The sequence below is a fragment of the Panicum virgatum genome, chromosome 2K (genome assembly GCF_016808335.1).
Source record: "Panicum virgatum strain AP13 chromosome 2K, P.virgatum_v5, whole genome shotgun sequence".
In the NCBI taxonomy this organism is placed as follows: domain Eukaryota; kingdom Viridiplantae; phylum Streptophyta; class Magnoliopsida; order Poales; family Poaceae; genus Panicum; species Panicum virgatum.
The window spans coordinates 59,324,357-59,338,960 of NC_053137.1; the positions used below are offsets into that span (position 1 = coordinate 59,324,357).

The 14,604-nt window shown below is 44.6% G+C and overlaps 2 protein-coding genes across 2 annotated transcripts; both read right to left on the reverse strand.

Moving 5' to 3' along the window:
* Positions 1-6,096: 6,096 nt before the first annotated feature.
* Positions 6,097-6,999, reverse strand: LOC120695530 (cysteine-rich receptor-like protein kinase 10). Its single transcript, XM_039978752.1, has one exon. The coding sequence runs from the start codon at positions 6,997-6,999 to the stop codon at positions 6,097-6,099; it is 903 nt and encodes a 300-aa protein (XP_039834686.1).
* Positions 7,000-7,383: 384 nt separating this feature from the next.
* LOC120695531 (predicted GPI-anchored protein 58) lies at positions 7,384-13,815 on the reverse strand. Its single transcript, XM_039978753.1, has 5 exons — positions 13,653-13,815; positions 10,964-11,667; positions 10,818-10,869; positions 10,285-10,364; positions 7,384-10,183 (listed from the first exon to the last, which is right to left on the reverse strand). The coding sequence occupies exons 1-4, from the start codon at positions 13,813-13,815 to the stop codon at positions 10,333-10,335; spliced, it is 951 nt and encodes a 316-aa protein (XP_039834687.1). The 3' UTR covers positions 7,384-10,183; positions 10,285-10,332.
* Positions 13,816-14,604: the final 789 nt, after the last annotated feature.

Sequence of the window (14,604 nt, forward strand, 5' to 3'; positions counted from 1 at the left end):
CCAAGAGTGTAAAACTAACGCCTTTGGGGTACCACAAGCCTATGCTAGGCGTATGCTTGAGATATCTAAGGATCCGCTTAACGGCACTAAGGTGTGATTCCTTAGAATTAGCTTGAAAGCGGGCACACATGCATACACTAAACATGATATCGGCCCTAGATGCGGTTAGGTAAAGAAGTGACCCAATCATGGAACGATAGAGAGTTTGGTCAACCGATTTACCTCCCTCATCCAAGTCAAGATGTCCATTAGTTGGCATTGGAGTCTTGATCGGCTTGCAATCATCCATCATGAATTTCTTGAGAATATCTTTTGTATACTTTTCTTGATGGATGAAAGTCCCTTCCTTCAATTGCTTGATTTGAAACCCAAGGAAGAAATTGAGCTCACCGATCATGGACATCTCGAATTCCCTAGCCATCATTTCTCCAAATTCTTTGCAAAGAGTGGGGTTAGTTGAACCAAAAATGATATGATCAACATAGATTTGATATATGAATAGCTCTTCATTTATGATTCTCGTGAATAGAGTTGTATCCACCCTCCCAATCTTGAAGCCCTTGTTAAGAAGGAAGTCACGAAGGCGTTCATACCAAGCCCTTGGCGCTTGCTTGAGCCCGTAGAGTGCCTTGTGCAACCTATAAACATGATTAGGATATCTAGGGTCCTCAAACCCGGGAGGTTGTTCAACATACACCAACTCATTAATAAAGCCATTTAAGAACGCACTCTTCACATCCATTTGAAAAGGTTTCATTTTGTGATGTGAAGCATACGCTAAAAGGATACGGATGGCTTCAAGTCTTGCAACGGGGGCAAATGTTTCACCAAAATCCAACCCTTCAACTTGTGCAAAACCATTTGCCACAAGTCTTGCCTTGTTGTGAACCACTACACCATGCTCATCTTGTTTGTTGCGGAAGACCCACTTAGTACCAATGACATTCTTGTCTTGAGGACGTTCTTCAAGAACCCAAACTTCATTGCGGGTGAAGTTGTTGAGCTCTTCTTGCATGGCCATCACCCAATCCGGTTCCTCACGAGACTCATCTACATTTGTGGGTTCCAAACAAGAAACAAACGAGTAATGTTCACAAAAAGAGGCATATTGACGTCTACGAATTCTTACTCCACTAGAGGGGTCACCCATGACCAAGTCAATGGGATGATTTCTTGAAGTTCTTGTGAGCCTCTCTTGTGATTGAAACGATGAATCTTCTAGTGGTTCGACATCTTGGGCTTGAGCTTCAGCTTGTTCACTTGTGATGTGTGTGTCAACAAATGGAAGTTGTTCTTAAATCACTTGTTCATCTTGGATGTCATGAGGAGGATATGAGGCGCCATCTTCTTCATCGGATGACTCATAATGGTGATGTGATGGTATACTCTTCTCTTCAACCTTGGAGTCATCCTTGGAAGTGGCTTCAACTTGAGTGGATGAACTTGGTAGCTCCTCAACTTCCTCCTTTGGCTTGACATGCCCAATGGCTATCTTCTTCATGACTTCCCTTAATGGTTTATCACCTACATCATCACAAGAAAATTCTTCCCCTTGGGAGCCATTAGTCTCATCAAACTCCACATCACAAGTTTTTTCAATCATGTGTGTGGCATTATTGAATACTCGATATGCTTTGGAGTTTGATAAGTAACCAACAAGAAAACCAACATCACATCTACTTTCAAACTTGTCTAGGTGCTTCCTTTTCTTGTAGATGTAGCATTTGCAACCGAAGACCCAAAAGTATGAGATGTTGGGCTTCCTTCCAATGAGAAGTTCATATGGTGTCTTCTTCAAGAAGCGGTGAAAATAGACCCGATTGGATGCATGACATGCGGTGTTGATGGATTCCGCCCAAAATCTTTGTGAGATGCCATAATCATTCAACATTGCTCTTGCAACAGTGATCAAGGTCCTATTCTTCCTCTCCACCACTCCATTTTGTTGGGGTGTGTAAGTTGATGAGAATTCATGCTTGATGCCAATGTCATTGCAAAACTCTTCAACTTGAGTGTTTCTAAACTCCATTCCATTGTCACTCTGGACCTTCACAACACTTGTCCTCTAAAAAGAAAGTCCAAGTATATCTAGAGTAATCATCAACAATTACAAGACAATAGAGATTACCGCCAAGACATTTGTAGGTGGTTGGCCCAAAGAGATCCATATGTAGTAGCTCCAAGCTTATTGATGTTGACAAATAAGCCTTTATGGGATGTGATGATGCAAGTTGCTTCCCGGCTTGACAAGTACTACACAATTTGTTTTTGTCAAATGTAACATCTTTGACACCAACCATCATACCTTATTTGAAGGCCTTCTTGAGTTGGCTCATGCCAATATGAGCAATGCGGCGATGCCAAAGCCAACCCATGGAGTTCTTGGAGAAGAGACATGTCGCCAAGCTTGCATCATTAGATGAGAAATCAACAAGGTAAATGTTACCATATCGAAATCCTTTGAATATTAAGCTCTTGTCCTCCTTGCTTTTCACTACAACCTCACTATCACTAAAGGTGCATATTAGTCCTAAATCACAAAGTTGAGCTATAGATAACAAATTGAAACTAACCGACTCAACAAGCAACACATTAGAGATAGAAAGATCCTTGGTAATTGCTACCTTACCCAAACCTACCACTTTTCCTTTTGAGTTATCACCAAAGGTGACATGTTCATGATCTCCCACATCTTCATCCAGTGAGGTGAACATCTTTACATAGCCGGTCATGTGTTGTGTACATCCACTATCAAGCACCCAATGCTTTCCACCGGCTTTGTAGTTCACCTTAGAGTTATCTCTTGCCATGAGACACATGGGTGGTGGAGGTAGAGGTGGCTCATCATCACCATCATCATGCATGGCAATCCCCACTATCTTCTTCTTGGATTCATCATCACTTGAATCTTCATTTGAGGATTCCCCATCGGGGATCCATTCTCCAAGAAAAGCCTTGATATCTTCTTTTCTCTTGAAAGACCTTTTATTCTTGAAGTCCTTCTTCTCATGGCTTTTCTTTGAGTGCTTGTTATGATTGTCATCATCATCTTGCTTCTTGTTGAGCTTTGAGGGTTCAGGACAATCATAGGAGAGATGCCCATATTTGCCACAATTGTAGCACACCTTCTTGGCATTGTTATTGCTTTTCCGGGTACGGAATTTGTTCTTCTTTGGATCATAGTTGTACCCTTTCTTGATTAATCTTGACATCATCTTGGAGGGTTTTCTCATGAGGAGTGCAAGCTCAACATCACCATCCTCATCACTTGAATCTTCACTAGCTTCATCATTACTTGAGCTTGGTGAGGGAGCCTTGCACTTGTTTTTCTTTTTGGACTTGTGATCACTCTTAGCTTTAAGTGCAAGATCCTTCTTGGCATTTGGAGGATCAACTTCACCCATGAGAAACATCTCATGAGACCGAATTTTTCCAATAACCTCACCAACTTCAAGTGTTGCAAGATCCTTTTCATAAAGCAATGCAGTGACAATGTTGTACTTGGGCTTGTGTAGAGAATGTAGGACCTTCCAGATGATGTCACTAGTAGTCAAAGGAGAAATTTCAAGAGCATTAATGTCCTCAACAAGTATATTCAATCTAGCATATATTTGTTCAACTAACTCATTGGGAAACATTTTGAAATCATTGAGTTTTTCCTTAAGCACTTGGTATTTCTCCTCACGAAGCTTTGTAGACCCAACATGAATGGTCTCAAGCTCTTTCCAAACTTCGTGAGCCGTTTTCTTGCTATGAACACGCGCAAATATGTCCTCACTAAGAGCATCAAATAAAGCATTCTTGGCTCTAGCATGGTATTTAACTTGGTCTTCACTCCAATTACCAACAATAGGTTTTTCGGTGACCTCCCAACATATGACATGGAGAGCCTCTAGGTAACCCGTCATGCGGGCTTTCCAATAGCTATAGTTTCTCCCATCAAGTTTGGGCGGTCCACTACTCCCCGGGGTCATCTCTAGGATTTTAAACCTATGAAAAGAGAGCCTATGCTCTGGTACCAATTGAAAGGATCGAGGCCCAAGAAGGGGGGGTTGAATTGGGACTTTTTCAAATTTCTAGAGAGTCCTTAGCCTAGACTAGTATTGACTACAAATTTGAAACCTAATGACTAGAGCACACTAGCAAAGGGTCCTAAGGTAGGAGAACATACTAACATGATCATCTTTCCTAGGAAGAACCACACTTAGCAAGAACAAGTTCTAGTCAAGAGATCAAACTATCACGCCATTGTCCTAGTCAAACAAACAAGCAAAGAAGAGCAAGATCACAATAAAAGAAATTTAATGCTTGAATGTAAATGCGAAGGACACGAGACAACCGGATTTTTTCCTGTGGTATCGAGGAGTTGACGCTCCCCCCTAATCCACGTTGGAGAACCCACACAAGGGTATCGCTCTTTTGCTTCACCAAGGAGCAAGTGATCACTAACAATGCTCCTTCTGCATCTCCGGAACGGCGAGCTTCACACCGTGTACAAGCTTCTTGTCTTGGGGCTCCCACAAACTCCAAGAGCTCACCAAGAATCTCCCGATCACCGAGACCGGCTAGGTGCCGTCAAACACCAAGAGTAACAAGCTCCTAAGCCTTCACTTGACCTACACTCAGTTGGCCCTAGCTCAAGCACACTTGCTACACTTGCTAAGGTTGAATTCTTCAAGGTTGAAGCACAATCAATGTACTAGATCTTCACTCTTTTGCTCAAAGCACTCTCTCTTCTTCTCAAGGGTGGCCTCAGGTATTCAATGCGTCAAAGGCAGTTCAAATGAGCCAGGGGGTGCCCTTATATAGAGGGGAGAGGGTCACATAGCCGTTGGAAGTCCACTGCAGAAAAATCGTGACCATCGGAAGAACCGACGTGTGAGAAATTGAAGGCATCGGTTCAACCGGTCTCTCTGTGTCCAAATAGTAGCCGTTGGAGGTTCTGACACAGTATCCAGGCTTGCGTCATTGCACCGAAGCATGATCCGTAGGGGCATCGGTTCAACCGGTGCTGAAGAGGTTCACTGATCAACTTAAACAAACTTTCTGGAACATACTACATCCAATGCACCGATGGTTGATTCTTAAGCGTCGGTTCAACCGGTGCTGAAGACGAGTTGAGGTCCACCAAAATATGCTCTCTGAAACAAAGTACATCTAATGCACCGGTGCTTTACTTGGGACCATCGGTTCAACCGGTGCTATAGAGATTGTTGACTTGATTTCCCCTTGTATCCAGAGAAGATAGACCAACAGGGGCATCGGAACTTCCGCCAAGCGTCGGATGTACCGATGCTAAGGCATCGGTTGAACCGGTGCTGCAGTTTTTCTTGATTTTCAGCTGAATTGACTTGGAGTTGAATGTAACTTCGATTGTTTCTTCTTCCAAGTGTTGTGTCGACTTATTTTAACTATCGTGGGCTGTTTTTGAGCGAGTGTGCAAGATTTCTAAGGCCAACTCAATTTTGGTCAATCTACTAACTCATGAACCCCTCTTAATAGTACAGTCAAGAACTAAAAACTATAAACCCTAGCTAAATCAATTGTCCTTCATCTCCTTGTGACACTTGAGACTAGAAAGGTCCTTAATCTTTGGAATTGAGTCCTTGGCATGCATGATTGTTTTGAATTGAGGGGTTTCCTTTCATATTTCATATGAGATTAATCTAATCATTGATTTTTCCTTCAAAACACATGTTAGTCGCATACGGTAGTCTTTAATCACCGAAACTTACCATTAGCATCTATCGGCCTAGATGCGCTTCAGGTTTGTACTCCCTCCTTCCAAATTATAAGTCATTCCAAGAATCTTGGAGAGTCAAACCATCTCAAAGTTTGACCAAAATTATAAAGAGAAATATAAAAGATTTATGTCATCAAATAGGTGCACTATAAAAATATAGCTAACAAAGAATCTAATAATACTTAATTGTTATCATAAATATTATTATTTTGTCATATAAATTTGGTCAAATTTGAAAAAACTTTTACTCTCCAAGAATTTTGGAATGACATAATTTGGAACGAAGGGAGTGCCTGATATGTTCCCTTATCAAAACCTATATATATTTTTTTAGAAAAAAGCTAAAACGAATTTTAATCTGGAGTGGATGAGTAGTACTGACCTCCTACAGTGGCCGGCACAACATCCGTAGACGGCGACGGAACGGCCGCGTCACCGTTCATCTGTAGCTTCACCATCGGAGTGCCGGTGTAGAACTTGTCCCCGAGCTCGGACCTGAGGTTGCAGCGCGAGCCGGCGAGCCTCGCGCCCTCCCCGTTGGGCAATGACCCACTCTTCCACCACAGCATCACCAGATCATCGAGGCAACGCAGGCACTGCGCCGGCGACAGGTCTCCCGCGCACTGCGCCATGGACCAGATGTTGGGCACCCGCGGGTCGAGCCCCACCAGCTGCCCCGTGGCGAAGTACAACCTCGGCAGCGGCGACGACGGGACCGAGTTCTCCGCCGCGTACCGGGCGGTGGCGTTGAGAAGTCTCGCGACCGCGCCGACGTAGGCCACGGCGTCGACGCCGCTGGGGATGCTGGTGCCGCTGATGAGGGGCACCATGCCGGTGTTGTCGGGCGAGGCGAGGAAGTCGGCGGCGGCGAAGCGGACGTAGCACTGGTTGTAGACGAGCGCGGCGTCGCGGGTGCGGTTGCAGACCCGCTGCACGTCCTCGGCGGCGCGGGTGCCGCAGTCGAAGCAGTCGGACGCGCTGACGTCGCCGCGGCAGAGCACGAGGCCGTAGACGGCGTCCGCGCCGGCGCCGGCGGAGCCCGACGCGAAGAGCGCGGGCGAGTTGGAGGCGTTGGCGCGGAGGATGGAGACGAGCCGCAGGAGGTTGTCCGCGTAGGTGCTGCCCGCGGAGTAGTTGCCGCTCTGGCTGTCGCAGGCCTGCCACGGCTGCGCGGCAGCGAAAGGGATCATCAGCGCCGCCGCGACGAGCAGTACATGTGCTAGGGAAGGGACGCAGGCGTCGCGACGACCGTGCATGGCGCTCGCGAACGGAGCAGCCAGTGCAGCGCGGGAGGAAGAATTGATGAGATTATTGAAGCTAGCTAGTTGGTGCAGCGGAGAAACTTGGCAAAATTTGGTCGATTGGATGCGCCAGCGCCTCCAATGCACGCATGGGCATGACGGTCAGGCGGTATGATATCATAGGCTTCATAGCAGGTAGGTAGGTGTCCATGGCAACTTGTTGGCGACATGCCGACGCGTTTCCACCCTCGATCGGAAGCAGCATATGAGATGGCGAGTTCCAAAAGAAGAGGTAAATAGAACTAGAACATTTGGCGAGCGTTGCGCACCCTACCATATAAACAGACGGAAAGTAAATATTAGACAATGAAAGCATCAAACGACAGATGAATGTCACAGTGAAAGCCTAACAATAGGAATGGATTTGTATTTTAACACATGAAAGGGCATTATGTAACTGATACCGTAAATCACTTACTAATACAAGGTCAATAATTTTACTATAAGCAGCATAAGGTCATGCACAAGCAATTATAGGTTATCTTAACAATGCTTCAACTCGTCTCAGAAAAAAACTATGCCTTGAACAATACATAAACCACAACAGTAATGCAACAGTATGGTGTAGCTGAATAATCCATAAAAAGTTATTGAGTCGGCATGAATCTCAGCTCCAATTATCCATTCTTGTGACCAAGCATCCTTCCTTGCATTATAAAAGAAAATCATCAGAAGCATGACTATTTAGTACCGAAATAAGGACAACTAAACAATTTTTTTATTCAGACTTGGGTTCTGACAATAACCTATCTGATGCTGACAAGAAAAAGAGCTTGTGCATGGGAGGCCAACCTCTTGCTCTTGTGGCTTGGTCGTAGAGGAAAAAATAACTTATGGAAAACATTTGTAATAATAAGAGCATATCTGCCAGGGTAATGCATCTGGCAAGAGAATGGATATGGGAAGTTTTAATACTTTCATTTGTCCACCAGCTTAGTTTAGGACCTATTCGATAAAAGTTTATACTTCAATAATCCTTGTCTTCAAAACAAAAGTTCAGACAATGTTTAATATTCAGATAAGCATATCCACCTCTGCAGAACCCCACTCAACCACTGTTGTAAAATCATGTTTAAGCTATCCTAACTACATTATGCAGTACATTACGCCGCAAGCCATATGCAGCCTATTCTTAAATTGCATAATCTAACACCTGAAAAACCTGTCAGTGAAAATGCACTCAAAATGGAACACTAACATCCTATGTTGCACTCCTATCAATCCTAATCAAGTTTATAGCTCATCAACTGATTAGTTGAGTGGAGAAGAAGGTAAGTCTTAAGTGGGTAAGTGACCTAGAAACTTAACACTTCAGCCTGGCAATTTTGCTTGCCACTGTTTTCACTGTAGCCGGCAAGCAAAAAATCATGCATTACTCTTCTGTTTCTCCTCATAGTCACCCTCATGCTGCACATAAAAAACCTTATCTGATCATCATATATGAATGCCATTGATATCCACTACTGTAACCTCTAATGGAAAAAAGAAAAGGTATATGCATATGAAGGTGAAAAGAAAATAAAAGTTCAGAACAAAACCAATGTCACAACAAAAGTAGTCTCATGTTCTAGATTTTGAAATGCTCCATTCCATGTTCTTTAGGAAGCATATTCAAATTTAACTGACACTTCTCTAATTTCATTTTGATAATACTGTACTGGCTAAACTTCAGCATTCTGAATAATGAAGTTGCAGGTAACTACATAAGTCTACTGCTCATACCCATAATCTGCGATGCAAGTGAAAGTGAGAATTTTGTATACACATGAGCAATGATAATTAGGCCTCCCAGAAGCTAACCTTGGTGTCTTGATGTAGGTATTGATACAATTAGAAAACCTGCATAGGTCCAAAAGTCAATGTGTAGTCACAAGCTCAGCAGTAAAATGTATGAGATCACATTATGGGCAGTCTGCACTCTCTCCTAATACATTTTTTATATCTGAAAAATGATAGGCAATTAATAATGATGAAATAAGTCTTGTTGCAGGTTGTATTCAAGCCAAACATAGAGAGTATTTTTGCAAGCAGCATTCAAGGCCAACAGAGAGAATATCTTCTCAACCATACCAAGCCTCTTAAACCTGATGGATAGCCTTCTCGACTTCTTTCCACAATCAAAAGTAAACAGCAGGATTAACCATTTTAGAAATAAAAAAAGTTTAGCACGGTCCAAAAAAAACTAATCATAGCGTAGCAGGACGCCCAATCAATAAAAGGTCTGCATTAATGTGGTAGCAGATTCTCAAAAAAAAATTAATGTGGTAGCATGGGGGAAAACAGACTGAACTAAAAAAGCAATGTCTACTGCTCTACCTTATGTCCTTACCACATAAATGTACAATACTTGCACCAGAAAATAAAAGGTCATGTATTAGACGGAGAAAGACATACCTTGAATCACAGGATAACTCAAGACACAAGCATCAGCTTGATTAAAAGTCCCTTTAAACTTCCATAACACTATCCAATCACAATTTATTTCATTTGACAAATAAATGCAGTTATTTTACCTAAGGACATAACCAGCCAAGAATATGGTCAGGGGGTTCGGCTCATTACATGGCAGGATGAGACTTGAAATCCAAATAGTGTTTCACTTAAGGACTTATTAATTTGACTGCTGGCCCTGACCTTGATTTTGCCTGCACCTAGTCCATACATCAGTAGGACACACTCGGTCCTTCCCAACTTGCTTTAAATTCCAGCATGCAATTATTTTCGTCATCACACCAACAAAAGGTCCACACTGCTTCCACCTAGAGAAAACTGCACTGGGCAGTCAAAGCTTGTACCACCAAGAAAATCAATTAACTGAGGCCAAAACCTACGAGTCATGGAACAGACAGTTAGACAGAACCATGTGCAGAGGAACCAAACAAACGACACATTAATCAATAGTTATATATTTAAATGGAACTTGAGCGCCAGGTAATGGGAGGAAGAAAAACAAAATCGACGATGGAGGTTGTTCATCATGGATTAGTAAGTACTCCAGCCCAGGATTTCATTTTCTTTCCATGTTCACCGCAAGAGCAGAACGAGCAAGCCATGGAATTGGTGGCAATCCATCCAACTCCAGTAAGGAAGAGCAAATGGGAGATCATCACCATGATCTCTCTCCCGTCTACCACTCTCCCTGCAAACAAAACACGCAGCAACTCAGCAAGTGAACAACAATCCAACCTCAACCCGCAAATGGCAAACATCTATTTCCAGAGGTAAGGAGCTCAGGCGCACCATCGAGCCTATCAACTGCCTTCTGCGCCTCGTCCTCGTACTTGTACCTCACAAACGCGAACCCTCGGGAGTCACCAGTCCTACAGCCATAGCCGTAAATAAGCATACATGAATAAATGAATCACGCACAAATCAACTCTCGGCACCTACACAACCCCCCCCCCCCCCACCCCTAATTCCATATAAACTGTTGCTATATGCTAGCAATGTAAAAGGAGGCTTTTTGCAGTTTGAGTAATTGAACCCCAGGAAGTGACTGGTTCGCCATTGTCTGCAGTGCTCGCCATAGAATTTATTTCTATACTTTTTTGGTAGCTAGATCTGGATGCTGACATGTTTATGTATCAATGTATCGATGTACACCATAACAGGGGGCTATAGTTTTTTCTGTTGCATACTGTTTTTGCTAAGTAATAATTCGGTTGTTCCCCAAAGGTGAAGGCGAACTCATTGATTCCACTTTGTGCCTATGACCTTCCATAATATTTGAGCGGAATTGCTATAGTTTATAAAGAAGAATGAATCGGTCTTACCTGCCTGGAAGAGGACCTCAGGGCCGCCGGTGACCTCAACGGCCACGAACTCCTGCAAGTTGCAGCGCCGTGAGACAAGAAAATGTCATCCGATGCGGAACAGAGGGAATGTGTGATTGAAAGCACATCTCAGGCAGGCAGCTAACCTGGTAGAAATCAGCATAGGATAGGATGGGGAACTGCTCCTTGATGGGCTTTAGCAGACTGACGGCGATGTCGAGACCGGCGTTGGCTCCGTGCGTCTGCTCGGCAGGCCCCAGCAGCACTCGGGCCTTGGCGGCGCAGTGGAGGAGGCCCTGTACCGCAACTGAGGGGGTGCCGAGTGCGGGGGACCGCAGCTTGCGGCGGCGGAGGGGGTGCCAAGCGTGCAGACCCGCGGCTCGGGCACCGGCGGCACAACAGAGGAGGCCCAGTGCCGCGACGGAGGAGGGGGTGCCGAGTGCGGGGGGTCGCAGCTCCCGGTGGAGGCGACACAAGGAGGAAGTGGGTGGCGAGGCAGCGGCACAGGCGGCGACGGATGGGAAGAGGAGCACTGCGGGGGAGCCCGCCAGGTGGTAGTCAAGGTAGGGCGGCGGCGGGGAGGCGGAGGCGGAGGAGGGATCTCGCTCTCTCGCGGGCGGGGCTTGGCCTTGCCATGGGGAGCGGGGGCGGTGGGTGAGCGCGGGATTGCGGGGCAGGCAGAGAGCAGAGATGGAGAGAAAGGGCGGCGGCGGGGAGCCGGAGAGGAGAGGGGAGGTGGCGGCGGCGGGGAGCCGAGGAGCAAGGGAGGGAGGGAGGGAGGCGGCGGCGGGAGGAGCGGGCAGCCGCGGGGAGGAGAGGAGGGGGTTAGGGTTGGGTGTTGCGGGAGGGGCTGAATGAAAATTGGCTTACGGGGTGTTTTCGTAAAAACAATGGCACTATCGAATTTTTTCTTCTCTACGTTGAAATAAACTTTAGTCTGAGGGTTTACGTGAAAATAAACTAATGTGGATACTGGTACATGAGGACGAGTTGGGTTTAGTTAAAATTTCTGTAAAATCTAAGGGTTTTTTGCAAAAATGCCAGAACAACGGCTGAACGCCACGTATCGCCTTTTTCCCGTGGAGTGCGGACGTGCGAGCAGGAAGGAGCATGTGTTTTAACTTGGCAGTATTTTGAATACTTTTGATCGTTCTTGACTGTGGCTAAGGGTAGACGCGTCCACTAGTGCCGTCCACAACTCGAGATATGGTCACCGGACATGTGCAGCTTATGACTTTGCTCGAAAATAACAGCGCAGCTGGTGCATGCTATCTGCAGAGATGACCTATTCATGGTCATTCCTTTTGAAATCGTTATCCAAGCATAAGTTGTTGAAAAAAACCCTAAAGAAATAATCAACAATTGAAAGATAAATAAAAGGTAGAAAGATACTCTCTTCGTTCCAAATTATAGGTCGTTTGACTTTTTCAACCCCAAATTTGACCACTCGTCTTATTCAAAAATTTATACAAAACATCACGTCTTTTGTTGTGGATTGCTTTATCAATACAAGTTCTTCAAGAGTGACTTAAATTTGACTATGTTTGTATAAATTTTTTGAATAAGACGAGTAGTCAAATTTGATGTTAAAAAAGTCAAACGACCTATAATTTGGAACGGAGGGAGTACGTCATACGGTCACAAACGTGTGTAGAGTTGCTTTTGCTTGCACGCAGCTGGTGGTTTGTTCAGTCGCAGTCTCGGAAAGACTACAAATGCAAGTTGCACAAAGCAAAGAGTCCAGATCGTAGTAGTATGTGTACCTAGAGCAGTAAGAGCACTGCTTACATGTAAATGTTATTGCGGTATGATCAGCACTTGAGGTCCGTAGGTCCACATCCAATCTTAAGAACGCCAAGAAGTTTATTATTTCTTCTATACATAGCTATGTTTACTTCTAACACATCGTGCTCATTTTTTCACTCATGTTGGAAATAAAATATATGCTTAGTGGTGGACTAAAACATATAAATTTTCCTAGATTTATTTCAGGATCTAGTGTGCGCTATTTTTTTAGTGATCGGTGGCGTGCTTATATGGGCAGATTTGTATGCGTGTGTGCATAGGGATGCTTGTGCGTATGTCTTGTAAGTGTCTGCGTCTGTCATGTTTCAGAAGAAAAAAAAGAAGCTCATTTTTTTAATTTTTTTTAGTCACGCAAGTTCTAAAACTAAATTTCACTCCTAAGACTATTGGACGTTAAGTATAGTTAATTTTATGTTAGTTAAATTATTGTTTGAATAAATAGTCTATGTAAAGAAAAAAATGTTGTATGGTTAAACATTCAAAAATTCAAAACAGTTCAATTGTGTAGAGAACTAAATATTGCTTAAGAAGTTGCAAATAATGCCTCCCTCCGCCTCAGCCATGTTGCCCCCTTTCTTATATATCCTTGTTTAATTTTTTTTACCACCGATTCAACTATTATATATCAGGTATACGTTGTACTTCAACATTATTTAAGTCATATATCTATTATGTTCTCGTAAGAAAAAACTAACTGGATCACATGGCCAAGACCGGCCCAAATCCTTAGTTTTCAGGGTTCTACTCGATTACAACTCAACCCGGCCGCTTAACTGAATGACAGTATTCAGTTAGGCTCTGAATCACCAGGCACGACGCATCAGCTTATCTAGGATATGGATCAGTACTGAGCGTGACATCATTCATGGTGACATCTTCTTCCATCGTCATCTGACCGTACCCGGGATATTCCGACGGTCAGGTCCGGCGTTTCGTCAGCATAACTAAACCAACCGCAGGCGCCCACAAAGGCACAAACCGTGGCAGGTTTGCGGCGCGACCGGGAACTTCGCGGCCAACAGCACGTACTAGGCCAACCCCGCCCACCGCCCTCCTCGGCGCGCGGCGCCCTGCCCAGGAACACCTCGTCGGCCCCGGATCTCTTCGCCGCGGCCGTCGTCGGCGCCGTCCCAGACCTGATCTCTGCGCTCGCGCTCTGCCGCGGGGACGCCGCCAACGCCACGGCCCTCATGGACGTGCAGAACATGTGCAACTACGACAAAGGGGCCGCCATATATACTACGCCCCTGCATCCTCTACTACAACCTCCCGGTCATCTCCTCCGTCGACAACGTCCCGGCAGCGCGCGCTGACGTACCGCGTACAACTCGCCGCGGCGGTGCGCGGCCGGGGAGGCCAGCTTTGACCAGGAGTACCCCAACCCCAGTTTGTACACCTGGGCACAGTGCTGAGTTACACCAGCTGAGCCGACTTTGTACACCGGCCGAGCCGCTCTGGACTAGCTGAGCCGAATTGAGCTCTCAGTTTTCACATGGATAAGCCGATCCAACCCGGCTGAGCCATTTTACTCCGGGTGAGCCGGGTTTTGCCTGATACTTTGTTGGTTGTTTCTTGAACCCTTTGATGCTTGCTTCCGCACTTCATAAATTTGTTTTCTAGCTTGATTCCTAAGTCCAGTAGCTCTCTAATGGCTATGTGTTCTTGGTCTTGCTAGTAGAAAGAGATTTTGGGGTTGTTTCTAGGATATAAACCACGATTCTCGTCAATAATTTTTGGAAAAATGTCTGATTTACACTCTCGAACTATCACAAAAGTCTAATTTTCAATCTTCAACTACAAAACCGGATAACAGAGACCATCCAACTGTTAAATTTGACTCTTAGGGTGGTTTCGAAGGTAGTTTTATATTTTCTAAACAAAATTTTAAAAAATCTATTTAGACCTAAAAAATCAAAACTAATTCATTTTAAACAAGAAAAATATGAAACTAGTACCAAATTTTTTCTAAAAATGTAACCTA

What these genes read in the sequence shown, in the direction of transcription:
- LOC120695530 (XM_039978752.1), bottom strand. Translation starts at nt 6,999, where the DNA reads ATGCACGGTCGTCGCGACGCCTGCGTCCCTTCCCTAGCACATGTACTG.
- LOC120695531 (XM_039978753.1), bottom strand. Translation starts at nt 13,815, where the DNA reads ATGAGGGCCGTGGCGTTGGCGGCGTCCCCGCGGCAGAGCGCGAGCGCA. An exon ending in CGGTGGGCGGGGTTGGCCTA is followed by an intron (nt 11,668 to 13,652) that starts GTACGTGCTGTT and finishes ATTTTCATTCAG; the next exon opens with CCCCTCCCGCAACACCCAAC. An exon ending in CCTATGCTGATTTCTACCAG is followed by an intron (nt 10,870 to 10,963) that starts GTTAGCTGCCTG and finishes TGCAACTTGCAG; the next exon opens with GAGTTCGTGGCCGTTGAGGT.